The 26341-nt window shown below is 48.5% G+C and overlaps 2 protein-coding genes across 3 annotated transcripts; one reads left to right on the top strand and one right to left on the bottom strand.

The window, feature by feature from the left end:
* Window positions 1–154: 154 nt before the first annotated feature.
* On the bottom strand, window positions 155–15976 carry LOC119707076. 2 transcript variants are annotated; one of them, XM_038151601.1, is made up of 4 exons: window positions 14312–15976; window positions 4368–5383; window positions 4072–4235; window positions 155–3345 (listed from the first exon to the last, which is right to left on the bottom strand). In XM_038151601.1, exons 2-4 carry the CDS (start codon window positions 4774–4776, stop codon window positions 2968–2970), a joined length of 951 nt encoding a protein of 316 aa, XP_038007529.1. In that variant the 5' UTR covers window positions 4777–5383; window positions 14312–15976; the 3' UTR covers window positions 155–2967. The 2 variants fall into 2 exon arrangements, with proteins under 2 accessions (XP_038007529.1, XP_038007528.1); XM_038151600.1 differs by lacking the exon at window positions 14312–15976 and adding an exon at window positions 13933–14255.
* Window positions 15977–17563: 1587 nt separating this feature from the next.
* RNPS1 (RNA binding protein with serine rich domain 1) lies at window positions 17564–26222 on the top strand. The gene is made up of 7 exons (XM_038150764.1): window positions 17564–17655; window positions 20767–20922; window positions 21198–21389; window positions 22569–22671; window positions 23194–23347; window positions 23807–23948; window positions 25135–26222. The coding sequence occupies exons 1-7, from the start codon at window positions 17564–17566 to the stop codon at window positions 25238–25240; spliced, it is 945 nt and encodes a 314-aa protein (XP_038006692.1). The 3' UTR covers window positions 25241–26222.
* Window positions 26223–26341: the final 119 nt, after the last annotated feature.

The raw sequence follows: 26341 nt of genomic DNA, 5'->3' as shown, positions 1-26341 counted from the left end.
CCCAGGATATCTCTCTGATGTTCCTGGATGATCCAAACCCTGGCCAGGGGGGTCAGAGACCCTGGCATGCAGCCAAAGACCCCTGTGGCTTTGAGTTTGACCCATGGAACCAGTTACCAACTTTATATGAAGAATTACAAGTCACAAAGGTTTAGATAGCACAGTAGTAATGATCACAGGGTGAAGGGAAAAATTTTAGGATTTTGTACATGGGGGTTTGGGACTTTGTACAGGGGGGGTCTGAGGATCCAAGATGGAGGAATCAGGGCATGCCCTGTCTGTCTTTATTCTTCTTCCTAGCCTCCATGATTTGGGTGATGTTGGCACTTTCAGCTTGGTCTAGAATAGAAAGTCACTGTCTAACATAGGTGATAGGTATTGGAACATAACTATAAATATTGAGTACGTAACTTATAGTATAAAAGACAACACCAGCCTCTTGGGCGGGCAGCGTGCCTCAGACTGACCTGCTGAACAGATCGTGGCAGGCCAGACAGAAAATGTTCTAGATAACAATTAATAAACAACCTTGAGAACAACAGCCGAAGACCTCCGACTCCTTGGACAGCCGGGTTGGAAAAGGGACTTTGTAACACAATCTCCGGATCGCCCTGATAGCAGCAGCGACCGGCCACACTGCAGGAGGTCGAGATAACACCAGTAAATCCTGGATGATGCTGGGAATGTCAGCAGGTGCAGTGTAAGGGCCATCAGTGGTACTGACAACATGCTGTGGTGGGAGAGCAGGAAGCTGAAGGCATGTGCAACACAACAGATGATGCCGTGGCCACAAGGAAGAGCTCTTCCTTGGAGCAGGATGGAAATGACAGACACTTTAGGACTACCTTGGTGGGAAACAACTTCCATGTTGTAACATGACACCACATTAAATACTAACTTCGTGTTCCTTGATGTGGCCAGGAGGCAAACAGCAGCTGAACACTCAGGCTGTACATCTGTCTGAAATAAATGTTACAGTGGATAGGTTATTTAACCAGCCCAAGTGATTTATTATTATTAATTTTTGCTGGGGTTTTTTAGGACTGGATAAAGGGCTGATATGCAAGAGGCAAGAGTTAGAAATTAGCAAAGTTCTAGGAATACATTTGGGAATAGAAAACCCAGTGTGTGTGTGTATATATATATATATATATATATATATATGTGTGTGTGTGTATGTGTGTGTGTGTGTGTGTATGTTTTGGTTTGTTTTGCTTTTTTTTTTTTTTTTTGTAACAATTTAAGAAATAGCCCAAGTCAGATTTAGGGAAGCTCTTTCAGAAAGCAGCGTGGATTTAAGTACATGTGCCAGGGAATAGCAGTTGTTCTGCTCCTCTTTTTCTCTGAAACGTTAACAGAGACATTAGGGAGCTGTGCCTGCTGAGTGCTGGTCATCCAGCCTCTTCTTTTCAAACCTAAGGTAGAGATTAGCTGCCTTGTGCAAAAGAGCAGAGCAACTGATCATGTGTTTTTCTTCATCTGCTGCTTTTCAGACATCCCCAAAATTACACCAACATCCAAATAAATGCCTGCAGGCAGATGGCAGCAGAACTTGTAGTTCTCCTGGGCACAGCTGGATCTGACAGCCCTGGGACCAGCAATGTGTCTTGGGGCAGCAGAGCAGGTGTCCAGCTCCCCCAAGCACTGGGGCTGCTGCACAGACCTGCCACATACATCTACATCTGTGCATGTGTGTACAGCTCCATGTGTGTGTCTGTGTACAAACACCTCAACTGGTTTTTACCCTTCTTAATTTTGACCTTGGTCTCAAAGAGACCTTTAGAAACAGGCTGGGGACTTCTCATAGGCACAGGCTGTGCCAAGCGTGGTGCCCATGCAGACAGAAGCCTGCCTGGCTGATGTGGAGGAAAGACACATGCTCTGCCTCCTCTTGGGATTCACTACTGGGTGCTGAGCCAAGGCCACCTCCATCAGGCCTTTCCTGCTGGCAGGCAAGGCCAGTCTCTGGTCCTTCTGGACTCCACTGCTCAGTGAGGGCCCATCAGCCTCCTCCATGCCCTTCTGGTCCAGACAAGGGGGTCATCCATCTCAGCATGATGACCTGCTCTGCTAGAGCAGCACTGCACCACCAGCAGCCTGCTCTAGGGAGAGCCCTTGCAACTGGGGATCACAACCAAGAGGGTATCCTGCCCAGGAAAATCAGTTAGAGGAGAGCTGAACACCCAGTTAATCAGCTCCTGCCCAGGTGCAACTCTTACTGGTATGGTCCTGCCCATATCTCGCCAGACGGTGGGCAGCAGCAGTACCAGACTCCAGATCCAGATCTGCTGGGTTTGTGGGGTGAGGAGGGTGGAATCTGTTCAGTAAAAGATTGTTTCCTACAAGTCTGATCTATCCCTAATGGTGCAGCAGCTGATACCAGGCTCCAACAACATTGTGTGTGGAGCACTGGTCTCACCTCTTGGGTTTCTGCACCCTGTGCAGTTCCATGCATGGTGATAGTGGCCCAGACAGATCCAGCCTGCTCACTGGCCAGGTGAGGGGTAGGGAACATGCAGATACTGATCCCATACTGGTTCTGAACCATTGCGTAGACAGATTTTTACTGAACAAGCTTCTGTGGAGGGGAGGGCAAGATTAATCATCATGGCATTGACCCTTATGAGAAGGAAGCCTCCGGTATCCTTGGAGTCCCACCTCCCTGCTGTGTCTATGTTAGCTGCATCCTCTCCTTGCAGCCAACTGCCTTCTCCTGAGGTCCATGGGCCCCAGCCAGTTCCAGTGCCAGCCAGGATCAGTAGCACAGGAGAAGCAAGGCCTCAGCCTTCCACTGTCCAGCCTCTTGCGCCAGGCAGCCCCCTCCAGTCAGCAGGGCTGGGAACATGAGGCACCAGGGACCTTATCTGCTGGGCGCTGCATGTAATCCTTGGGCAGCCTCTGAGAGATGGTTCTTCCTCCCAGCTCCATTAGCACAGTACTGCTGGCACACACAGGCCTTGTGGGAGCTCAGATCAGCTCCATCTTGAACTGGCTGAAGTTTGGCATGCTGGGCGAGGGTTCAGCCATGCTGCTGAAGGGGCCACAGGGCTGGGTGGCTGGCACAGTGCCGTGGCTCACGGTGGAGCTGAGCTGCTGCAGTGTCATCAGCACCTCCTGCTGCAGCCGTTGCTGGTGCTCCTGCTGGCGCTCCAGGCGGCACTGCCGCTCCAGCACCGCATGCAGGGCCTGGCTCAGCTTCTGCACCTCCATCTGTACAGCATCCAGCTTCTCGGCAATGGCAGGGCAGCTGGGAGACGTGGGGGGCACTGGTCTGCTCCAAGCAAGGCTGTGATTTCCTGGACCCACAGAGTTTGGCAAGGCAGTCTGAGTGCTGGCATCTTTGACCTGGAATAGTGGGAAGCAGGAGAGAAGGGAATGTGAAATATTATCAGCTGCCCGTTCAATGGCATTTAACATGGGGTTTATTCTGCACTTAGCTACAAGGCTCAGAGAAGAGCTCTCAGAGAAAGGCATCACCTTGCTGCAGACCTCTAGACCTCACCATGTGCTGCGCTTCAGCCCCACCCAGCCCCTAAGCTGCTGCTCCATTGGAACCCCTGGTGCACCACGTTGTTAGCACATGCTGATCCATCCTGGGTGAGTGCCGCTGTACAGCAGTGGGGCTGCCCATGCTGATGCCAGTCTTGTGTTTGCTCTCTGCACGGACAGAAACAACATACCCTGGGTTTTGCTTTACAGCCTTGGGTGGCTGGAAGAACCTCCTGAGATGGTACTGGCACCAAGCCTTAAAAAGAGGTTTGCGAGCTGCCAGTTGGAGGCCAAGTCTGGCATGACTGGCATCTCCATGGCCAGCAGTGAGTGCTAGCTGGAGGCAGGTGGGCACATGGCCTCATCCCCACCCAGAGGGGCTTCCCAGATATATTCACCAAGTGTCAGGGTTAGCATTGCTGGGAGTGCAGCTAGCAGAGGCTGGGGGAACTCTGGAAACCTTTCACCCTCAGAAGCCTGCCCCACCACATGGTGTAGATGCAGCAGGGTTCTGTGCAGGGCTGGCCAGATGGCAGCAGCTCCTTGCTGGTGCACATGGACTCTCCCATCCTGCCATCTTACCTTTTTCTGCAGGCTGTCCAATGTTTTCTTTTTCACCATCAGAGCTGAGTTCTGGGTGGGGGGTGTGACCAGCTGCCCTTGGCTGGGCAGTTGCTGGGGCAGGGGGGCAAGGCCCCTCAGAGCAGTCCCTGGAGCGAGGGCTGTGCCTGTGGAGCTGTCATCACCTGCAACAACAGAGAGAGAAACACCTCAAAAAAAGACCCTTGTGGGGGTCTCCAGTGGGGAATGGGGCACTTTCGTGAGCCCAGCAGTGCCAGGAAGTGGCCATGGTAAACCCGAGTGGGGCCAGGCCTTACCATTCCCAGGGGCCAGCTCCATAGCCAAAGTGTCCCCAAGCTGCCCACCGTCCTTGCAGAGTGAGGCCACACTGACAATCTGGATGCCTTCCTTGGTGTCCTGGCTGCCAGCACAGCAGGGCGCCCGGCTGCCCACAGGATTCCCAGTGGGCAGTGCAGGGTGCCGGGTGCCCAGCAGCCTGGGGGGCTCAGCCTCATGCCCCTGCAGTGGGGGCCAGGGCTGGTCCCTATCCCAGCCAGCTGCTGCTGAGCCCGGCTCCACACTCTTCCTCTTGAGGAAGAGGTACACGGCCTGCGGTGTCACCCGGATGTCATCCAGCTCCAGCACCTTCTTGATCTTGCGGAAGCTCAGCCCAGCCCTGCGCAGCTCCACGATCCTCCTCTTGGCATGGTCATCCAGCCGGCCCATTGCTGCCGGGACTCCTCCTGCGCCCGGCACCTACATCCCTGGAGTGCGTCCGTGGTGGGGATGCTGGCACCCCCCCAGGCAGCTCTATGCCCTGTGATGGTGCTCAGGGTCATTTAGTACCTTGCTGCCAGGCTGCTGGCCCTTGCTCTGCATCCATGCGGTGCCATCCCCAGCAGTGACACGGTTCCCAAGTGGAAAGGGTGAAGGAGGTGGCTCTTCCCACCAGAGTGAATATGGACAGCCCCAAGCCTGTCCCTTGCTTACTTGGAGCCCCTTTAGAGAGAGGGATCCCCCAGTCCGCCAAGGGCACAGAGGATGGTGATGGGCTTGGCTCTGCCCAGTGTCCCCAACTGGACATCAATCCCAGCCTGCCAGCAGCACAGTGAGGAATCAGAAGCAGTCAGGACCTCAAGCAGCAACTCAGTGTCTCGGGAAAACTGGAGAGAGTCCTGGCAAGTGACGGTTCATCGCACGAGGCTGGCAAGACTCCATCGCGTTTCCCTGGTGGCCCAGAAGTTCACAGCAAGCAGAACTGCAGAAACTCCATGTGGGAACTGCTGGTGCTGCAGAGCCTGCCCTTGGGTCTGGAGACGACACCGTCCTGTACCTTTGGGAGAAGCAAATGCAACTACTGATACACGCGTAAAGAAGGCACAACTATAAATATAATGGCTGCACTTCCTGTGCTTCCCCTCTCACACCAGGTATGTGCCTGTACCACACAGGGATATACCTATATATGTCTATACATGCACATGTGTATGTCTGCACAACTATGGTGGAGAGTATTTTCCACTTTTTACCAAATTCCTTAACCTGCAGGCATTTCTTGGACCCCTCAGTGCTGCAGCTGCTCCCTAAAGGACATACTTTTAGGTTTCACTTCACTAAAATAAGTATCTTCCAGGAATTCCCTGAAGGCAGCAAAACACTTCTGATTAGAGACTACCTCAAGTGCCTGCTGCCAAGCAGATGTGATATAGGAACCTTTTCCAAACCACATTTCCCAAGGTACATGTGGATCTTAAAAAATACAATAATGTGTTATGTTGGCCAAGAAGGCACAGAGACTATTTCACATCAGCCTCAGGGAGAAATGGAGTCAATTTGATAGAGGAGTTTTGGCCCTCTGCATCTTATTTGTTCACGGCAAAAGAAAGACACATTAGCTCCAGAGATGTAGGCTCTACTTTGATCCAGCTCTGTTTATGTCTAGAGGCCACCCAATGCCCTGCTTGTGTTCATTAGGGACCTTGTAGATAAGAGCTGGGGCAGTGGATATTGGAAAACAGACGTCCTTGGTTGTGGACAGTACAATTGCAGAGCATGAGCTAAAGGTCAGAAATTCTCAACCTTCCCCACATCAAAGGAAGATGCTCCAAGGAGACCACCACCTTAAAGCTACAGGTTTGAGGTGTTTGAGCCCTGGCAATATACTCTGCCCTCCTCCCACAGTGTCTCCAGACACAGCCAGAGGACACTGGAGTATCTGAGCAGCTGGTGACAGAAACATCATTTACATAAATGCCAAAAAAGCCAACAGCCACGGCTGCAGCCTTCACCCAGCCTACACGGGAAGATGAGGAGAGCACCTTGGAGGAGCACCAACTACACACTGCATCTTCTCCAGCTTCCTCTCCACTGAAGGTGTGTACCATCTGTGTACCATCCCCATGTCCCAAATCCCTCCTTCATCACATGCTCATCCCCTTCAGCCCTTCCCCAGCCCTCAACTGAGATTCCACTGCCCTGACCTGCTTTCCTGGGCTTGGAGAAAGTTCACAGGAGGCACAGACCATTCCTGCCCTGCTAACCCCACATAAGCTCAGCATTCTCAATTCACAGTGTTCCCTCAGAACCCTCCATTTGTTGGAGGAGCAGCAGGATGAGGAGTTTGGCCAGGATGGCTTCAGGGCAGTAGGGCATGGCTATGGACAGCAGCTCCATGGAGATACCATCAATGCTCAAGGCTTCACCCAAGCTCCTTATCATTCAAGAACAGCACTTGCCTCTGCAGCAGGGCTTTTAAAAAAGCTATTTACTGATCAGAGGTACACCAAGACCTGAAAAGCCATTTCAGAGAAGACACTGCAAAGCAGACTGGGGGTCAGAATCCAGCAGGTGAGCAGGAGATGCAAGAGGCAAGTGCAGGCATAAGTGCGGGTCAAAAACCAGCTCCAACCCTGCTCACCTACATCTTGAGGGTGGACAAAGTGCACAACAGCTATTCCACCCCTGTCAGGCAGGGGAAAAGGGTTACCAGTAAAAGCAACATGAATCTATTCCATAAAACACAGTATTACAGCAACTTCCTCCAAGATCACAGAATCACAGAAATCAACTAGGTTGGAAAAGACCTCTGAGCGCAACCTTTGACTGATCAACACCTTGTCAATTAGACCATGGCACTAAGTGCCACAGGCAGTCTTTTCTTAACACCTCCAGAGATGGTGATTCCAGCAGTTCCCTGGGCAGCTTATTCCAATGCCTGACAACCCTTCCTGGGAAGAAATTAGAAATTTTTCCTGATGTCCAACCAGACTACTCCCCTGGCTCAGCCTGAAGCTATGTCCTTGTCCTGTCACTAGTTCACTGGGAGAAGAAGCCTTTCAGGTAGTTGTACAGAGTGATTAAGTTCCCCCGAGCCTCTTTTTCTCCAGGTTAAACAACCGCAGCTCCCTCAGGCATTCCTCATGAGATTTACCCTCTAGATCCTTCCCCAGCTTCACTGCCATTCTCTGGACTCACTCCAGCACCTCATTTTCTCTCCTGATTTGAGGAATCTAGAATGCTTTGGGTGGAAAGGGACCTTAAAGCTCATCTTGTTCCACTCCGGTGCCATGGGCAGGGACACCTTCCACTATCCCAGGATCATCCAAGCCACGTCCAACCTGGCCTTGGAACACTTCCAGGGGCAGCCACAGCTTCTCTGGGCAACCTGTGCCAGGGCCTCACCACCCTCACAGGGAAGACTCTTCCTAATATTTCATCTAAACCTACTCTCTGACAGCCATCCCCCCTTGCCCTATCTCTAGATGCCCTTGTAAAGTATCTCTTCATGTTCCTTGTAAGCTCCTTTCAACTACTGGAAGGCCAACTCATAAGATCCCACAGTCAGCCCTTGCAACAGCCTGGCTTGGCTCCATCTCTACTTAGAACTTTATTTATCCAGGTCTTGCTGCAAACTCATAGTTTTCCTGTACTAAATGCGCTCCCCATTTCCACACTGAGTCCATCACCTTCTCCTCTTTCTCCCTCTCCAGAGGATATTTTCCCCAGGGAGCTGCAGTCTGTGCTATGCACACACCTTATCAACTTACACATTCACAAAAGAGATGAGGTCTTTACACTCACCAGGCCTTCAAGGTGTTTGTTACTCTCCATTAATTTTTACACAAGGAAAACCAAAAATCAATTCAATGAGAGGAAAAGATTCAAGGACTTTCCTAGACCTGTGACTGATGAGGTTCCCTTCACTTTCCAGGGCCAGGCTGGGAATGACGTTTCCTCTAATGCTTTCTTACACCACTTGGGAAAAGTTAATTCTAGTGGTGGTTTTGCAGGAGGATAAGAAAAGGGAGCACATCTGTGTAAGAAAATTCACAGCAATTGCATGAGCTCACCCTCTGCCTCTAAAGCTTTTCCTTTCTGTGGATATCAGGAATAGAGAGAGGGTTCATCTCCTCTAGAAAATCCTGAAACAGTCTCACCTGGACTGACTCAACCTTTGCTATCTCTAAAATAGAGCAGCACCACGAAGTTGGCTTGGCTGGCATTTCCATACAAAGACAACAGTGCTGTGAGCTGAGTGTGGGCAATAAAAGTCCCCTGTTCTGAAATCCTGCTTGCCTCTGCCTCCCTGGCTGTCACACAGTGTTCCAGCCACAGCTGCAAGTCCTTTGGCAAACCCAGATTCTGCAGCCACAGATTATTCCCCTGCAAGCTGCAATGGCTTCTCATGGTATGAAAGTGTCTTCCCCCCACCCCCCTTGTGTTTTGCAGTGGGATGAGGATCCCAGGGGGAAGATGTGGTGACTGGAACACAGTTTACATAGCTCCAATCAGAGAGGGCTGTCATGCAGCACCACAATCTACAAGTTTTTCCCTTTTGTGGGTTGGTTTCTGAGACCTTACACAGCCAGCTGGACATGCACATTTGCCTTGTTACACCACCACACCTGCAACAGGAATTTTACTCCAGCCTGCCAATTTAGGTGTCTGCCCAAATTTCAGATCAGCCACCCTTTCTTCAGCTGCTGCTGAATGCTTGCAATGCCTGAAGTCTTTATGTACTTAGTTGTAGCTGAGAAAGGCCCTTTACCCCAGTATTACTGCTGATAATGCTCTATTCCATAACTCTGCATGCAGCTATATCCACAGAAACACAGCCTAGAGCCTGGAGCAGCCTTCCCACCACCACAATTGTTTCCTTAGTTCCCCTACGCTCTGGCCCAGATAATACTACATACAAAATGAAACAGCCTCAAGAGAGGAGGAGAAAGAAGACAGCATGCTCCAGGCTTCCTTTCAGAGCAGAGTGGATTTAAACTCTAAAAAAGAGGAAGAGCATGAATTCAGTCTTTCTACAACTCAAGTGATGTAACGACTAGCCTTAAGCCAAGCAGGTTCTTCCTCTGCACAACTTGTTCCTGTGCTTGTGCAAGCCTCAACTCCAGGTGGTGAACCTGAGAGAGAGGGCCTCCCCAGTGTCCATCCTGCAAGTCCTTGGGGTAGAGCTCCCTCACCTGCCTGCACGCACATCCACCCCAGCCACTGCCACCTGTCTCTCCTGCAGTTCTTCTGAAGCCTTGATTACCTAGCTTTGAATGCCAAATTCCCCAAGAGTGAAACATTAGTTGTGTGACCATGGAGCTGGCTCATGTCTGGAAAGACTGACGTCTCCCTTTTGTCTCACAGCTGCTCTTGGACACAGGCAGATTTTATCCTTGGGAAGTAGAAGCAAAGCTGCTTCTAGAATTCATGCTGAGGTGAAGCAAGGAAGAGTTAATCCTTTAACAGACATGGCACAGGTCACTGTGCTACCCAGGGGCTGTGTTTTCTCAATGGCTGTTTCAGCTGCACCACAGCACGCCTGTGGCCAGCCTGGCCCACGAGATGGAACAGCCTTGGAGACACAGAGGCATTTATGCACAGATGGTCTTAATCAGAGCAACAAGCTCCCATCCACTATTTCAGCAGCAGCAAAGTCATGAGGCAGCAGGTACAGAGGTGGAGCAACAGGTTTCACCAGAGAGACAAGCTGCTGATGCTGAGAAAAGATGTGACTGAAGGGGAGGAGGGAGAGAAGCAAAAGCTGTGACCCACAGGGAGCATGAAGATGCAGAACAAGAAGATATAGCTCACTGTCTGGTCTCAGCAATTGAAAACAGACACTTCATGTTGTTAACATCCCAAAGCATGTTGAGCTTAAGGGCTTGCTGTGCTGCACAGAGTACAAAATACTCCTGCCCTAAGAAGGTCCATGTCAGATCATGAAGAATGAAGTTGGATGTGGCTATGTCTCTTTCCTTTCAATGACCCTTGTACAGTGCAAGGACGGTTTACCAAGGCATGGGAAAGAGTTTACTTCATTCACAGCGGATTCAGTGTTGCCAAAAGGGGATTGATCCTCATGGACCTTGTAAGGAGACACAAGCCAAATCTGTCAGATCTGGGCCTTGTGATTAGGGACAGCTCGACAAGCTTCTCTTGTCACTTGTCTCACTTGTCTTACTTTCCTTTGTGTCTGATTTCCAGACCTCCTTCTCAGACCCCCAGCACAGCCTGGAAAGCTGGAGCAGCTGCAAGCAGCTGGGGAGGGACACTTGTTTAGCTTTGTTGCTTTCCTGTCGTGTTCTGAATAGCTGCTGCAAAACATGGCAAGACAAGTCCTTTTTCACTCTGCATCAGCTTGGAGGGGAAAATAATTATTATAAACATTTCCCAGAAGCACAGGGAAGACAGTGCTGGTTTACATAGGATTCAGATATAGATTCAGACAGCAAGAAATTTATTAAGTAGAGCAAAGGAATTGTGGAAGGAGTGAGTCTACTAGGGATGCCCAAATTCTCACCCTGCAGAGAACTGTGCTCTGAACACAGACATGTTTCCATGGGGAGGACAATCCACTGGGCTTCCTGCCCTCCAGGTCCTGTTCCAGAGCCTGCCTGGCACAGCTCGGAAGGGACATGCATAGTTCTTTGTCCAATTCCTGGCCCTGCACAGGACAGCCCCAAGAATGGCAATGAGCTGGCCAAGGTGGTTCAGTGGAACTTAGCCCAGAAAAAGATGAACAGTATTAGGTGTCCAATGCTGAAATGTTGCCAAAGCAGAAAGATCTGTGCCAGGGAAAAATGGTCATTTCTCCTAGGCTGCAATTTTACTCAGTGCCACTGTTCTGTGGGATTTGCCAAGCCTTATGGAAGTAATAACATTATCTAACAGCACTGAGTGTAGTGAGGCAGCATCCCACGTTACCAGTCTACCTTACTCTTTCTTTGTAAAAGTGGTGGAGGAGCAGCTCTGTTATAGGTTTTATCAAAAGATGATGGGTCAGATGAATTTAGACCATGCTGGCTCCCCTCTGAAGGGATAACCTCAGAAGAAGATTTTAATCAAGTTGTACTTCAGACATCAGAATGGCAGAGAGAAAGGGTTGGGTCTGGCCCAGGATTTGAAGTGAGCTGTTTAGAGCCCATAGCTCGGTTTGCTCTATCTCCTGCTCTGACAACTACTTCATTCGTTTAGGCTGTGCTTTCAGAACAGTTGAGGAGCTACCCCTGCCTGGCCACACTTTAAAAATGAGATCCTCATATGGAAAACAGAAAAATTTATGGTTCTATCTTAAGATTTGCAGAATGTGAACACTGAAGAAAGCTGGATCTCCACAAGGTTTTTTTAACAGTTTTGGGGGTTGCAAAAAAAAAAAAAAAAATTGTGAGTGCAATGGTACACATAGTTTGCCCTTGCCTCAGACAACGCTACTACAGCCTGGAGCTCATTGGGAAATAGGGTACAGAGATATGGTGGAAAGATAAAGAGGAGTGTGTTGGGATGTTTAGGAACACAGGTAACAACACTGTGTTAGTGTTGTTAGTACTGTTACCTCACCTTTGAGGGGAGAAAGGGAACAGCATCAGGAAAATCCTCCCTTATTAGTGAAAGGGTCCCAGGCCATGCACCACAGAGCAGAGACACTGTATAAAATCACACTTTGATAGCCTTGAACAAAAGGCTTTGCGCTGGATGAACTCTCCCATAGCCCAAAACCCAGAGGTCACCCTCACCATTTTTACCTGGTCTGACAAACTCAGCATGGTTGTGATGCTGTGTCTCGTAAAGGTTGGGTATGTATTAAGAAATTATTTGGAGCATCCAAACCTGATATTAAGAACTGTGGAACCACAGCTTGAAGGAACAAGATGCTTTCACAGAGCACCTGGAGGCCTGTGGGAGAGGAGCAGGTGAGATTTCACATTCTGGCTCCAAAATCTATCTTTGCCCTCACACTAAACAAATTCATCAAGGTGAATTTTGGTATTCAGACAAGAACAATAAATGCCAAGTATCTCACTGTCCTGCCTTTACCTGTGCCTCTCTGTAAAGCATTATGTACTTTGAGTCACTGCTCTCCACAGGCACAGACTTTCCCGCAGAGAGAGCTGCACTGGCCACGCCACCAGCACACCTTGAATTTCTAGTCTTTCTCATGCCTGAATAGGAAACAAATAAATCACTGCAAAGTGTTAACATAGTATTTATTCCTTGTGGTGAAACCAGGACGTTTGCCTAAGTTTAAAATTGAGCAGGTATATTCCTACAGCATCGGGACAGAAGAGTGTTGCACGAAAATGAGCATCAAGGCACAGTTTTTAAGCTAAAAGCCCTGATATATACAAATGTATGCACTGACACATCCAGGGGCAGACAGCCATGAAGTCCTAAACCTGTTGATGGCATAGCTACCAGTGTGCACTGCATGAATAGCCTTAGACCTCAAGGGAGGGGCAGTTTTTTAGAAATTATGGCAGACGGCTTAATAGACCTATAAGAATTTCAACTAAATTGCTAAATTCACACCCTTCTGCAGATTAGAGAGAAATCCCAAAATCTCATATTTTTGTTGTTCCAAATCTATGTAGCTACTCAACAATGCAGCCATGGGAAACTCTCTCAACTCCCTGCAATGACAACTAAGGCTGTTTCTACACATTTGGATGAAATTTTCCAAGTCCTCAGAAAACAAATGCCCCACCCGGCAATTCCTCTAAGGAAGCCACACAGGCTGTATCCTCTGGAGCCACACACGCATCTACTCCTACTCTCATAGAAGTGCGGGAGTGGCAGACTGAACAGGAGGCAGACCAAAGATCTCCCAGCACAGGGAAAACACCAGCATCCAGAGGCTGTGGGCTGAGCCAGTGACGCAGTGCAATCCCCACAAATGCTGAGCAATGCCTGGTACAGGGTGCTCACACCTCACCATGATAAAGGAATACCAGTGTTGCTGTGAGCAGAATGACTCACTGATCACTTGGATCTCCGGGGCCTCAAGGAGAGCTCTCTGTAGTCGCCACCACAACCCAAAAGCCAATTAATAGGAAGGACACATGAAGCGCCAGTTGCAAGTCGGCGCAACACACGAGACAAGCGCCCTCAGCCTCAGGCAGCGTTTGGAGACAATTAGCCCCAACCCCACTGGCACCGGAGCAGAGCAGTTCACCTGCGGAGGTGGCTGTAAATGTCCTGTTCTCAGCAGAAGCCTGGAAGTGCAGGAGGGAAGGGACAGAAAAGCATTGAAGTAAGAGCCAAAAGCAGCACTCACACAGTTCTGTTATTTCATCTCCTGCTCGACCACCAAGACATGAGCAGTATCTAAAGGAATCTGCACTTCGCTGGAAAATTGCTGGGCAAGCTTCTGAGCTCAAGAAGCGGCTGGAGGACAGCACTTCAGATCGGACATGCCACTCCCAGCTCCGACACCTAACCTCAGCACCGTACCAGCCTCCGCACGGCCGCGGGCCCCGGAGCCCTGTCCAGCTGCACCCTTCCTGTGCTCGCACCACTGCCGGGAGTTCCTCTCATCCTTCCCCACGCCACTCCCAGCACCCAAACCAGCTCAATGCACAGAAGCAAACGGGCAGAGCAGCCACGTACAGGGACTCCCGACGGCTGCCGGGGTCCTCTCAGGCGACGGCACCAACTCGCTGCCGCGTTCTCCGGTGGCCGGGACCAGCCAGGTGCCAGCGCAGCCCAGCTCTACCGCAGCCAACTTTCAGGGAACCGGCTGTTTGAAAACCTCCCGTCGTCTTTGTTTGGTTGGGGCAGAGCCAGCAAGGGCTGCCGGGAAGGTCACCCAGGAGGACACCGATGTACAGGAAGGGCGGAGCCTTCCTCGTAACCCTTTCGGGGCAGCCGCGCTCCAGGGCCGCTAGGAGCCGCGTCACCTTATTGCCCAGACCCGTCTGTCCCGTCCCGGAGCACAGCCCAGGCGTGGCTGGTCGCACCCTGCCAGAGGATGGAGGAGAAGACTCACAGGAGGCAGCGCTGCGGTCCGGAGAGGTCCCCTCCAGCCCTGGGAGCACCAGCTCGACCCCTGCGGGGGATGGTGGCTGCGCCAGGCTGCTGGCAGCGGGCAGAGGCCACAGCGGGGCCATTCGTTCTGAAACTGAAGCAGACACGTGCTTTGAGCTGTTCTCATCTCTGCTAGTGCCCCCAAATGAGATGTTAAAATGCCTCTCCTCGTTCAGGCTTGGCTTAAAAGCTCAGTCCTGCCAGCTGCTGGCAGCCCCTGGAAGCGGATCAGAATCCCCACACGTTGCCACCACTGTCCTGGGGCTGGCCCTGCGCCTCACAACTCTGCGGGGAACCTGCTTCAGCTAACAGCTGGCAGCACACCTTTTTTACAGTACTATTATTTTTCTGCTGGGTCAGTGACCTTACCTGCCCACTCCTGGAGAGATGATAGCTGTTCTGAGAATAAGGGTGTGCAGGATTTTGGGATCAGTTAGCCTTTATGGCTTTGCCATAACTGAGAGAAGAAAAAAATGTTAAGCACTGTGAGTGCAGACAGGTTAGGCTATGCTTCCAGCGAACGCGGGACAGGATAAGGGGAAATGGCCTCATGTTGCACCAGGGGTGGTTTTGTTTGGATATGTTATAAATACATATTATATTGTTGGCTTTTTGCAAATATGAAGATGAATGCTACATGTACAATGTTAAAATAACTTTGCTTTTATTTCTGCTATTAACAAATACTTAGACATGGTAGTGGTAGTAGCTGATATAGTTAGGAGTGAACTGTCTGGTCGGGATAATATCCAGTGAACATGTCATGAGGACCCTGCTATTGATACGCCACCTATCAGCATCTGCCATGTGAAGAAAGTATGGATCAAGGCCCAAACTAGAAGTGGTAAAGAGAATGGACCAAAACCACAGCCAAGAAACACACCTGCTCTAAAAAGGCGGATCCAAGCAGGGGCCATGCAAAATAGTTCCTGGAATAGGCAAACTAGCTTATGGAGAAATATGAATATGCATAAGAGTAATGAATATGCAACAGGCTGATGTAATGGAAAAGGTCTTTAAGGGGTATCTCCGAAGATAACAGTGTGCTCTTGGCTGAATGCCAAGCACCCAGCCATTTTTAACCCTTTGCTTTATTTCTGTCTCCTACTGTCTTTTTATTAAACTTTTTAAATTTTACTAGGAAAGTGAACCTCATTTTTCACAGATATTAGGGATATACTCCTCGCAGAATGGGTGGTCAGGCACTAGAAGAGGCTGCCCAGGACTGTGGTAGAATCACCATCTCTGGAAGTGTTAAAAAAAATGTAGAGGTGGCATCTGAGGACGTGGTTTAATGGTGGCCTTGGCAGTACTGTGGGAATGGCATTGGAATTAGACTCAATGATCTTAGAAGACTTCTCCAACCTAAATGATTCCATGATTCTAAGCTCATCATGACAGTCTACTTACTAATAGTCCTCATTTGACATAATGCAGTTTCTCATTGAACCCATGTGAACTTCTAGTAGCCTACAAAATCGCCTGTGAGAGAAATCTGCCCTTTAACAAGATGCTGTGGACAAAAGAACACCTTCCTTTTTGCTTTCTTTGGGGTTTTGTTTGTTTTCTTTGTTTTCTGAACCTGTTCCATGCCAGATGTTATGTAATACCCCTTGGTTTTGAAGCAGAACAGAAAATAAGCCTGTTTTTCTTCTTGCTGTGAGATACAAAGCTGTGTTTCGTGTCAGCTACATACAGGCAGCATGTGTGCTTGTGATTGTGATATGTGTGGAAACTGATCATGGGACAATTAAAGGATGAATTCTAAAAAAATAACAGAGGGAGTAAAGCATGCAAGAAGGCCTTTGAACCTATCCTTTGTTTGCAATTAACTTTTATAGCATCTGAATTAAAGCTTTAAGGATGTTGCTGCTGGACAGGAACTTTTTGCACATAGCTAAGCATTAAACAGCTTTGCAATAATAACCTTTTGAAGTATAATTTTAGAATATTGCTTGTAGTAAGGAGCTTTGAAACTATAGCTTTAGAATATATGTAAAGGAAATATGCTTATCTCAACACCTTAGCAAAACAGTAAAAAGCAGCTTGAGAAAGGAAGATGAACATCAACCCAAGGATTGATGGCTTCGACCAAGGGAAGCTGGACATCACTGCTATGAGATTTATAGTCTTTGCAATTAAAAGGTGGGCCCACATCTGGAGTCGACCACACCAGCTGGGAGGCCTCTTTCTTCTTTCGGAAGTCGGACCCCACCATCTGGGGATACTCCTTTCTGGGGTACATCCTGAGAAAAACTAACTCACAATAGTGTATAGAATTGTGACATAAAAATTTGGAATAGAAACTGCTGAAAAAAGCTCATGTGCACCCCTATAAATATCTGTACGCCCCAACCACTGGTGTGCAGTTGGAGGGAAAACTTCCCCCACTGTACCCAGCGCTGTTTTGCTCATACTTTACCACATTAATTAATAAATTGATTGCTGCTTGAATATTGGCCTAGTCAAGCTTTTTATTTATAACATTGCCACACATGAATCTACAGACACCTGCCCTGGTCTCGCTCATGTGCTGTGATGGAGGTAGACAGGACATATCCTTCCACTGCATTCAAGAGATGAAGCTTCCGTCATTAGGAATTTAACAGACATGCCTGTGGCCATACACATAAGCTGATCGGCACACTGCTTCTCAGAAATATTTGTCACTTTTAAGGCCCTGCATTAGGGATGGGGACAAAATACACTTCTGGCTCTGTCCATATGAAGTCAAAAGTCAGGCAGTCAGTGTAGTGAGAAGGTCAGAGGTTCAGTGTCTGCAGTGGCAAATTCCCTTTTAAGTTCACAAACACATTTGGCAGGGAGAGAGAGGACATCTGTCTCACGACATGAAATGCCACTGTATGGTGCTCCATCTTAAGTCTTTCATTCTCTTCTTCCCAATTTTCTTGCAGTTGAGAGGGCAAATCCCCTCACAGTGGTCCCGTCCCTACATCCGCCACCACCTCAGATCAGAGTCAGTGTGCCTGTGAACCTGCACCTGAGACAGGGTGGGCCAGAATTCACGTGTGGGGGCCGCAGCCTGCTGGGTTGTCAAGCTCTTAAAGTCCAGAGCTGAAGCCCCAGCCGCTATTGTCATTACTGTGCAGGACAGGGTTTGCAAGAGCCTTTACTCCAGCGTGGGGCAGCAGCATCCCTCCCGCGGGCTGCTCCCGCTCGCTTTAAGGCCTTCCGCCCGTCCCGCGCCCCCGCAATGACGCCATCACCGCGCGCCGCCGCTGCCCCATCCCGCCCGTTCGCGTCATTCTCGCGCGACGGGCGCGGAGCAGCGGCGGCGCCGGAGATGTGAGTGCGGGGCGGGGGCTGCGCCATCCGCGTCCATCCGGCCAGGCCGCGGCCCGACCGGCCCCTCCGCCGCGCGGGGCGCCGGGGGGAGCGCGCTGGGGCCGCCGAGAGGCGATGGCGGCGTGAGGGTCAGGGATGGGGCCGAGGAGCCGCGGCCTCCCGCGGCCGGAGGCGGGGAGGGCAGGGGAGGGAGAGCCGGGGCGGGGCCGGCCGGGGAACCGGGCCCGGGTGCCGGCGCCGCCGCGGCCCGGCCTGCGCGAGGAGCGTTGTGCGGGCCCCAGGAGATGGTTGCTGTGCTGATCTCGCAGCCCCCTGCCCCACGGCCACTATACCGGACCCAGGGCGTGCGGATCTGGCTGCCCCGCGCTTCGCCGGCCGCGGAGCTGGGCCGGGCGGCCGTAGAGGGCAGAGAAGTGCCGGGCTCCGAACCTTCCACACACCAGGAATTCTGCCGGTTTGCAGCTGAAGACCTGGAGTAAACTGTCAGTAAAGGACTCGCCTATAGCCTTACGGGAAGCCTGAGGGCGAGCGAGTTTACTTCCTTTGCCACAGAACTGCTGCTCTGAGTGTGCAGATTCTGTCTCTAAAGCAGAAGCGTGTGTGACTTGGACGTTTGGTTTGTCTCGATTGCTCTTTAGACTTTCTGGTTTGGGGTGGATGCCCCATAACAAACTATTTTTTAGAGAGTGAGAGGTTTTTGATTGTAAGGAAGAAGCATGTCGCTTAGACATGCAACGTTGTTTTGCCTTGTGTGAGGACTGTGGTTTATTCTTTCCACATTTTCCACTGAATGCCTGAACTTGTGCAGGTGAAAATGCCCACAAGGTAGGGTGAGGTTTCCAACTAAAGTGAGTTTGGCCAGTGGCATTCCTGAGAAAGGATTAAAACCACTAGTTAGTTTGGAGACTGCTTAAATGTAACATCATTTGGTGAATGTTCCAAAGCCATGTGGCCGATCTGCCTGGTAAGTGCCTGTCCCAAGGAGCAGTAAGCTGTGAAACCTGAAAGAAGATTCTGTCCAGGTGGGGGTCAGGCTCTTCTCCCAGGCATTGGGCAACGGGACAGGAGGACACAGTCTTAAGATGCACTGGGGAGGTTTAGTTTAGACATAAGGAAGAATGTCTTCACAGAAAGGGCGATTGGGCCCCTGTAAGGGGATGCCCAGGGAGGTTGTGGAGTCACCATCCCTGGAGGTGTTTATAGATAGACTGGATGCAGCATTGAGTGCTCTGGTCTAGTTGACGTGGTGGTATTGGGTCAGAGGTTGGACTTGATGGTCTCAGAGGTCTGTTCCAATGTAATTGATTCTGTGATTCTATTTCCTGCCTCAGCAGCAGGCTGGTTAACAACAAACATGCTGGTCTTTATCTGTGTTTCCTCTTCCCTTCTCCCAGAAGGGGTAAAACCAGATCTGAGTCTTGAGCACTAAGCAGATAGTTTTCTATGCTGATAACATTATGACTTTGATAGTCCAAGGTGCAGGACAAGCTGATGTATAGGCAGAGATAAGCCAAACCTGGCTATGGGATATTTAGAAGAAGAAAAATGGGTTCTAGGGTGACCTAATTGCAGCCTTCCAGTACCTGAAATGAACCTATAACAAAGATGGAGAGAGACATTTTACAAGGGCCTGAAGTGCCAGGAAAAGGGGGAATAACTTCCCACTGACAGAGGGGAGGTTTACATGAGATTAGAGAAAAATTCTTCCCTGTGAAGGTAATGAGGTCCTGGCCCAGGATGCCCAGAGAAGCCCCCATCCCTTGAAGTGTTCAAGGCCAGTTTGGAGCAACCTGGTGTAGCAAAGGCCATAGCTGGGGTGTTGGAAAGTGATGAGTTTTAAGGTTCACACCATCTCAAACCAGTCAGTGGTTCTGTGATTTTATGAAAAGAAAATCTTGTGTTTTCTGGTCTTGTGAAACCAGGAACCTGTCTGTTCTGTACCACCCAGCTGGGCTCATGCAGTGGCTTTATGAACTACATCCCCCTCAGACCTTGCACTGGAGAGGCACAGAGCTGGATAGAAATGTCCTAAAGCTGAGTGACATACACAGGTTTGCTTGGCTCCCTTTGCAACAGTCATGGGACAGTCTGCTTTCTTCCTGCCACTGGTGCTAGAGGAGACATTTCCTTTCCCAGCAACTTCTGCCAGTGGCACATCTGTGGTGTGGGTTTCCTGTCCTCCATGCAGAAAGGCCATGGGTGTTTCTTGGTTTCTGCAGGGAGCTGGGCTTGTGAATATTCTTTGTGTTGTTTCTTGCAGTTGGTATATTAGGGAACACTGCAAAGCTGAAAATCAGGAAAGCAAGTTTGGCTGTTCAGAAGTAATCTCTTCCCAACCACACATTTAATTGCAATTCAGAGAATAAAGTAATTGCTTACCAGAAGCACAGGAGCAAAAAGATTCCTGGATGCTGTGAGCTGTAGAAGTTTTTTCTTGTTCACCGAGTTTGCCTCTGATGCACATGGGGATGGAGATGTTTCCAACATCTCGCATTACAGTGCATGTTCGGTACCGCTACAGATAAGGTTGGCAGCTCCAACACACTTCTACTCATTCCCTGAAAGTCTTAACTCCTTGGTAGTTGAGGGTGTCACATTCCTTTAGAGGTTATTAAAATGTTAGAGGCAGGTCTGTAATGCAGGTTTTAAACATTCCCATGGAATAATCAAAATGATACCTGTTTATAGATGTTGCAGATTTTGTGGTGGATGCAGCCCTCACATAGTAAACATCTGGAAGTCAACGAATGCCCAGCATTTTGGTGCTAAATAGAGAAGTGTTAAATCTGTCTCCTTTTGGATCGAGAGCAAAGAAAGACCTGGTTCTCTGAATCCAGGAGTTAGAAGTGAGATGTGAGACATGGGGCCCATTCTGCTGATATGGATATTTCTTAAGGGGAAAAGGAGTTACCAGGATTAAAAAAGAAGAGTTTGCTAAAACTTTTTCTTAAGTGTCTGGAATTGCCTAACGCTTCAGCTCCACAGTTTCAGTTATCCTGAGTTACATTCAAAATTCAGTGTTTTTTGTTGCTCTCCTGTTCTTTAATTGGGCTTTTGTTGTCTACGTTTTCTTTTTAATTAAGCAATGCTTTCTGCAATTTGTTGTTGAAGGGCTCCCTCACCAACCAAGCGCAAGGACAGGTCAGAAGAGAAATCGAAGGACCGGTCCAAGGATAAAGCAGCTGCTAAGGAATCGAGTGAAAAGGATCGTGGTCGGGACAAAACACGCAAAAGACGCAGTGCCTCCAGCGGGAGCAGCAGTACAAGGTGGGTACTTTTATGGGAGTATCAAATGACAGCATTTTCAGAAATCAGTAGCTTTATTTGTGGTAGTCTTGGGCCTGTTGAAAGCTTGTGTTGTGCTAGTCGCTGTGCGATTTTGTCTAACTTAAGAGGGTTTATATTTTAGGTATGAATTTCTTTGGTTCTCTGGTGAGCAGTGGTGTTTCAGTCACAGTTACTCTCTGTAATTGTCAGAAGTTTCTCAGCCATTGCTTTTCTAGGTATTCTACTAATTTTTATTCTTCTCCCCCTTGAAACAGATCGCGTTCCAGCTCAACTTCCAGCTCGGGGTCCAGTTCCAGCACTGGTTCTAGCAGTGGCTCAAGTTCCTCTTCTGCCTCTAGCCGCTCTGGGAGCTCCAGCACCTCACGCAGTTCCAGTTCGAGCAGCTCTTCTGGCTCTCCCAGTCCTTCTCGACGGAGACATGACAACAGAAGACGGTCCCGCTCCAAGTGAGTTTTATTTGTCTTCTAGGAATTGCTAGGTGTCACGTTAATTCCATGTAGAATGCAAGATTGTGATCAGAACAGATTGTTCTCTGAAGACCATTTGTTTTCTCCATAACTTAGAAATGTGGATTTTGTTAGAATGGGTGTGCTCTGTTTCCTTAGAATTCAAACATATGCTGTGTAGGAACAGAGATTAAAAACCTAATTTTTAATCGTTTAGAAGTTTTAAATACTACATTTTTAGAAGCGGTTTTAATCAGTGTTTCCTTAGTAGTATGTGTTTAGATCAGAGTAAAGCTGTTCAATTCCTGTAAACTACAGCCACAATTAACAGAAAAGTCAGGGCTAAAACCAGCATATATGTGTACCTATGTATATTTATATTCTTATTTATGAAAAATAAAATAGGAAGGAGGGCAGAGGAAGCCCCTGTAAAGGTAACATGGGAATCAAGCTATCCTAATGTCTGTACAGTTTTTCCTTTGCGTAAGGCAGTGAAGCCTGATAAAAATCTGCATGAGACTGTGTGGGGTTTTAGTATCACTCAGTTGAGTGATACTAAATTGAGTGGCTTTAAGATTAGGAAGAAGCATAAAGATAATTTTTCTACATACTGGTTTTTTTACTTTTTTTTAAAGTTTCATTCCAGATTTCTTTTTAACTGCAAAGGCATTGTGATATGCAGCTAATTTTAAATAGATTTGTTTACATTTTTGGACCTCTGTAGTGAATGGTAGATACAGAAACACAAATAATTGAATCTGTTTATTTGCCTGGTTGTGGTATGCTGTGATCTTTATGGCCTTATTTTGCCTCCTCAGTTGTTGAGGCAAAGAATGTTTTTGTGTTTACAATGGGGAAATGCTTTAGCTATGACCACAGCTTCATAGAAGTGCTTGCTAAATTTTGTGTTTGTTGCCCTAGCTGCAGTGATGTTGAAAAGTTGCAAAATAAAAGTTCTCAAATTTCAAAATGTTCTAAAGCAAAAGCAGACAAGACAAATGCAAGTCCTGAGGTGTTTCTAAGTGGAACACCCTCACCACCACCCCAACACTGTAACTTCTTCAGGACAAAGATGCCCTTCAATAAAAATGGTATTTTTAATCACGAGATAATGACTGGCTTTGGTTTTGTCCTGCATGTTCCCTGAAAACCGTAAATGTTTTCTGTTGTCCAAATCAGGTCCAAACCACCCAAGAGAGATGAAAAGGAGCGGAAGAGGCGGAGCCCATCACCTAGACCCACAAAAGTGCATGTTGGAAGGCTCACTAGAAATGTGACGAAGGTAATAATGGCATGTTCCCTTGCAGTCAAGCATTCGTGTTCTTCTGTGAGAGTGTGTGAGTTGCTCTTTCAAAGCTCTCTGAATCTTGGTTACTAGAGAGTTGCCAAGGTGTTGCTGTTGGATATTGGTTTTTTGTGTCCAGGTTGATCAATGAGGAAAATTTCCATATGATTTTACTGATACCATGAAGCCTTCTGAGAAACTGTAGTGCCTAAGAAGTCTGCCTGTTTTGTCAGTATTCCAGACCTTATATCCTGCTTAACTAGGAAGAAAACTATGGCATTTGCGACAACAGCTGAAATTACCTTGGAGGCATAGAGGATATTGGGCAGTTCTTGATAAAGGATCTGCAGAGAGCTGGGCTGGCTTGTCTTTGCTAGAATGTAGTTTAAAGGTCTTCAGGGGTAAAAGGTTTAAGCTGCTGAAAAAGTGGTATGCTGTGGATTTACTGCTCTGTGCCAGCCAGGCTTGGCTGGTGAGTGTGCTCTGTGTTCATAAGGCTCAGTCTCTCTCTCTCTGCAGGATCACATCATGGAAATTTTTTCTACTTATGGAAAAATTAAAATGATCGACATGCCAGTTGACAGGCTAAACCCACACCTCTCCAAAGGTTATGCTTATGTGGAGTTTGAAAACCCAGATGATGCTGAGAAAGCCCTGAAACACATGGATGGAGGTAGGTACTGACCTGCAAGGAGCCTGTGGGCTTTAGAAAAGCTTCAGAGTAGATGAATTTGATCAGAAAATGAGTTAGAGGTGATAGAGATGTCTTTGGTGAACAGATGTAAAGTACTGTCAATTTTCAGCCCAAATGGCTTTTCTGAGGTTCAGGACAGATCCAAGAAATCACAGAACTATTACAACTAATCTTTTTTTCAAAACAGTAAAAAAATAATTTTAAACGTATATGAAAACCTTTCCAGGTTTACATCTGAACTGCAGTTTGGTGGGATTAGTAAAGAAGTCTAGTAGATATGTGGACTTTGTCAGAAGAGCCCCTGAGCAGGATGTGGAGCTCCATGGGCTGATCCCACTTCAGTTGCTTGTGACAAAGCAGTGAGTTGCAATAATATGATGTGTATATGTTAGGTTGAAAAATACTTACTTCTCCCTGTTTCTGTGATGCCCTAAAAAGGCCAGATTGACGGTCAGGAGATCACAGCCACAGCTGTGCTGGCACCACGGCCTCGACCACCTCCCAGACGCTTCAGCCCCCCCAGGAGGATGCTGCCACCGCCGCCGATGTGGCGCAGGTCCCCCCCTCGCATGAGGAGGAGGTGAGAGCTGGGACAAGGCTTTTCTTTCTCAGTGGCAACTCGTTATTGCATGGGGACAATGCTGTTGGACTTCACTTTCCCCTGCCAAGTGACAGTAACACGTTTTGGCCATTGGTTGAACCTGGGTTGCAGTTCCTAACTCATTAGCTCCCGGGTGCCTGCTCTGGTCTGCACCCTGAACACAGTCTCTGGGAAAGGTCTCACCCTTCCCAGCCTGTTCCATGGAGTGCCTTCTGCATAAAGGCTTCAGGATGAAGTGGGAACAGACTTTGGCTGACAGAACACTTGTGGCGGGCTGTGCCATCTTCTTGTTTTTTGGAAGCCCTTGTACCTCCCTCCCTTATTTCTGAATGGGCACATGACCAAAAAGCAATCCTGTGTCAGGTGAGTGGAGTACACTGGCCCCAAGGTGTGATCTGACAGTTGGGCAACTTGGAGCTGCCTGATTGTACTCAGGTAAGTTCTGAGTCCTCGGTGTTAATAAGTGTTCAAAATATCTTACTTGTCAGTAGTAACTTGATTGCTGAACAGCTTTCAGCAAAAGGTTTAAAAATGAGCCGTAGTTACTGTGGCATGAGATCCAGGAGGCTTCTTGGTGCTCCTTTAAACACACCTTTTGCTGAGATCTCACAGGTGCAGGTTTGCTTCCTTTGTTATCTTTCCTACTCCAACTTTTACTGTCCTGTTAGCTCTGCTAGTATTCTGTGCCTGGAACCTCTGTCATAGCAGTAGCTATACTGATACGACTATTGGTTGTAGTACTGAGAAGCTTGAAGCTAAACTACTTCTGGAGAAAGCTGCCTCTTAGGAGCTTCCTTGTAATTTGAAAGGATTGGGCTAAATTCTTGCCCTGAATATCACTCTTTCAGGAGTCAAAGATGACTTCAGTTGAAGGAGGATCTGATGTAGGATCTGGGCTTCTTCCTTGAGGAAGAAGATGAGTTTCTTGTCTGTTGTTCAGGTATTAATCATTTTTTCTGGTTCCTTAAACAGAGGGAAGATAGCCAGCATAGTCGTGTTGTGTCCTCTATGGAGCTGTGTTTTGCTCAAGCTCTTTTCCCATGGTGTGTGAGGGATTTTGGCAGGAGGCAGGGAAGTGTTTTTAAAAAGTTGGTAGCTGAGCTGACCAATTACTTGAACCTGTTGCTTGTCTCCCAACGGAAACTTTCTCCTTGTTCCCTGCCAGGTCCCGCTCTCCTCGGCGCAGGTCCCCTGTTCGCCGGCGATCCCGATCCAGGTCTCCCGGGCGAAGGCGCCATCGCAGCCGCTCCAGCTCAAACTCCTCAAGATAAAGCAAAAGGACTGGACAGCTTTTTACTTTTTAACTTAAATCCCATCAGATGGAATATTGTACCTTTTTTTTATAATGAGTCTAGGTGAGGAGGAGTGAGAGATAATCCTGGTGGTGAAGGCAATGTAAGAGGAGAGAACAGTTCCTGGCCAGTAACCTTTACTGTGAGGCTTCTGGATTCCTGGCATTGAATTGACATTATTTAAAAATGGCTTTGATTTTAAAGGCTGCAAAAACATCTTTTCCAGCTAGAGGGTCGGAAAGATGTTTCAGCCTCTCTTTCTCCAGTTAGCAGCTGCTGCTTGGTGATTGTAAACTTTTAGCACGCTGTACAGACAAGCATGTAAATTTGAGCTAGTTCAGAACCCCAGTGAGTAAGGCAGTGAGCCACATACGGTGATCTCCAGGTGCCAGCAACAGGATTTTATCAAGGCAGCTGGAGCCCAGACCTGCCTGAGACTTAATTCAATACAGAATTGTTGCTTTATTCCAGTTCCCCTGGATGGTTAGTTTCTGCAGAGTAAGCTCTTCTGTAATGCTTACACCAGGCAATCACCGCAGAAACAATGGTCCAGCCCAGTGAACGTGACACTATAGAGAAGCTGGAAAGCCTAAGAAATGTTCTGTAGCTGCCCCTTTAAAATTAAGATTTCTTTCACCTTTTTGTTGAGGATATTGGTAAAAACTTCCTCCTCAGCCCACAGTGAAACAGTGTGCTTTTACAAATCCCAAATGAGCGACTGAGCACCAACCCTTTGGAAACTGCAAAGCAGAGAGGGAGGCTTGAAGCCGTGATGCCGGCTGGATTAACTGGGTTTCACACAGGGTTTCACCACAATGAGTTTACCACCTGTTGTACAGTCAATACTATACAGATTTTTTTTGTTTTGTTTTGTATAACTTTGTATCCTTTTGGGCCGTGTTGTGTTTGTACTTGTGTAGGACAAGCAGTTACTGAATAAAGCAGTAGGGTTGAGAACGGCTGTGCTGCCTCGCTGCCTTACGGCGCGCAGGGTGGGGCTGTGGGGCCGCGCGGCGCGGGGCCGGCCGGGGGGGGCGGTGCCGGTCCCCCTTCCGAGGCCCGGCGCCGCTCATTGGCTGC

The sequence above is a fragment of the Motacilla alba genome, chromosome 14, assembly GCF_015832195.1.
Source record: "Motacilla alba alba isolate MOTALB_02 chromosome 14, Motacilla_alba_V1.0_pri, whole genome shotgun sequence".
In the NCBI taxonomy this organism is placed as follows: Eukaryota; Metazoa; Chordata; class Aves; order Passeriformes; family Motacillidae; genus Motacilla; species Motacilla alba.
The sequence above is the reverse complement of the archived record's forward strand: the minus strand, read 5'-3'. Positions and strand labels throughout refer to the sequence as shown.

Coding starts and splice junctions, on each gene's coding strand:
- RNPS1 (XM_038150764.1), top strand. CDS start 17,564: ATGACGCCATCACCGCGCGCCGCCGCTGCCCCATCCCGCCCGTTCGCG. Junction 20,923..21,197: donor AGCGGGAGCAGCAGTACAAG/GTGGGTACTTTT, acceptor CCCTTGAAACAG/ATCGCGTTCCAGCTCAACTT. Junction 21,390..22,568: donor AGAAGACGGTCCCGCTCCAA/GTGAGTTTTATT, acceptor TGTCCAAATCAG/GTCCAAACCACCCAAGAGAG.
- LOC119707076 (XM_038151601.1), bottom strand. CDS start 4,776: ATGGGCCGGCTGGATGACCATGCCAAGAGGAGGATCGTGGAGCTGCGC. Junction 4,236..4,367: donor GGAGCTGGCCCCTGGGAATG/GTAAGGCCTGGC, acceptor CTGTTGTTGCAG/GTGATGACAGCTCCACAGGC. Junction 3,346..4,071: donor TGGACAGCCTGCAGAAAAAG/GTAAGATGGCAG, acceptor CCACTATTCCAG/GTCAAAGATGCCAGCACTCA.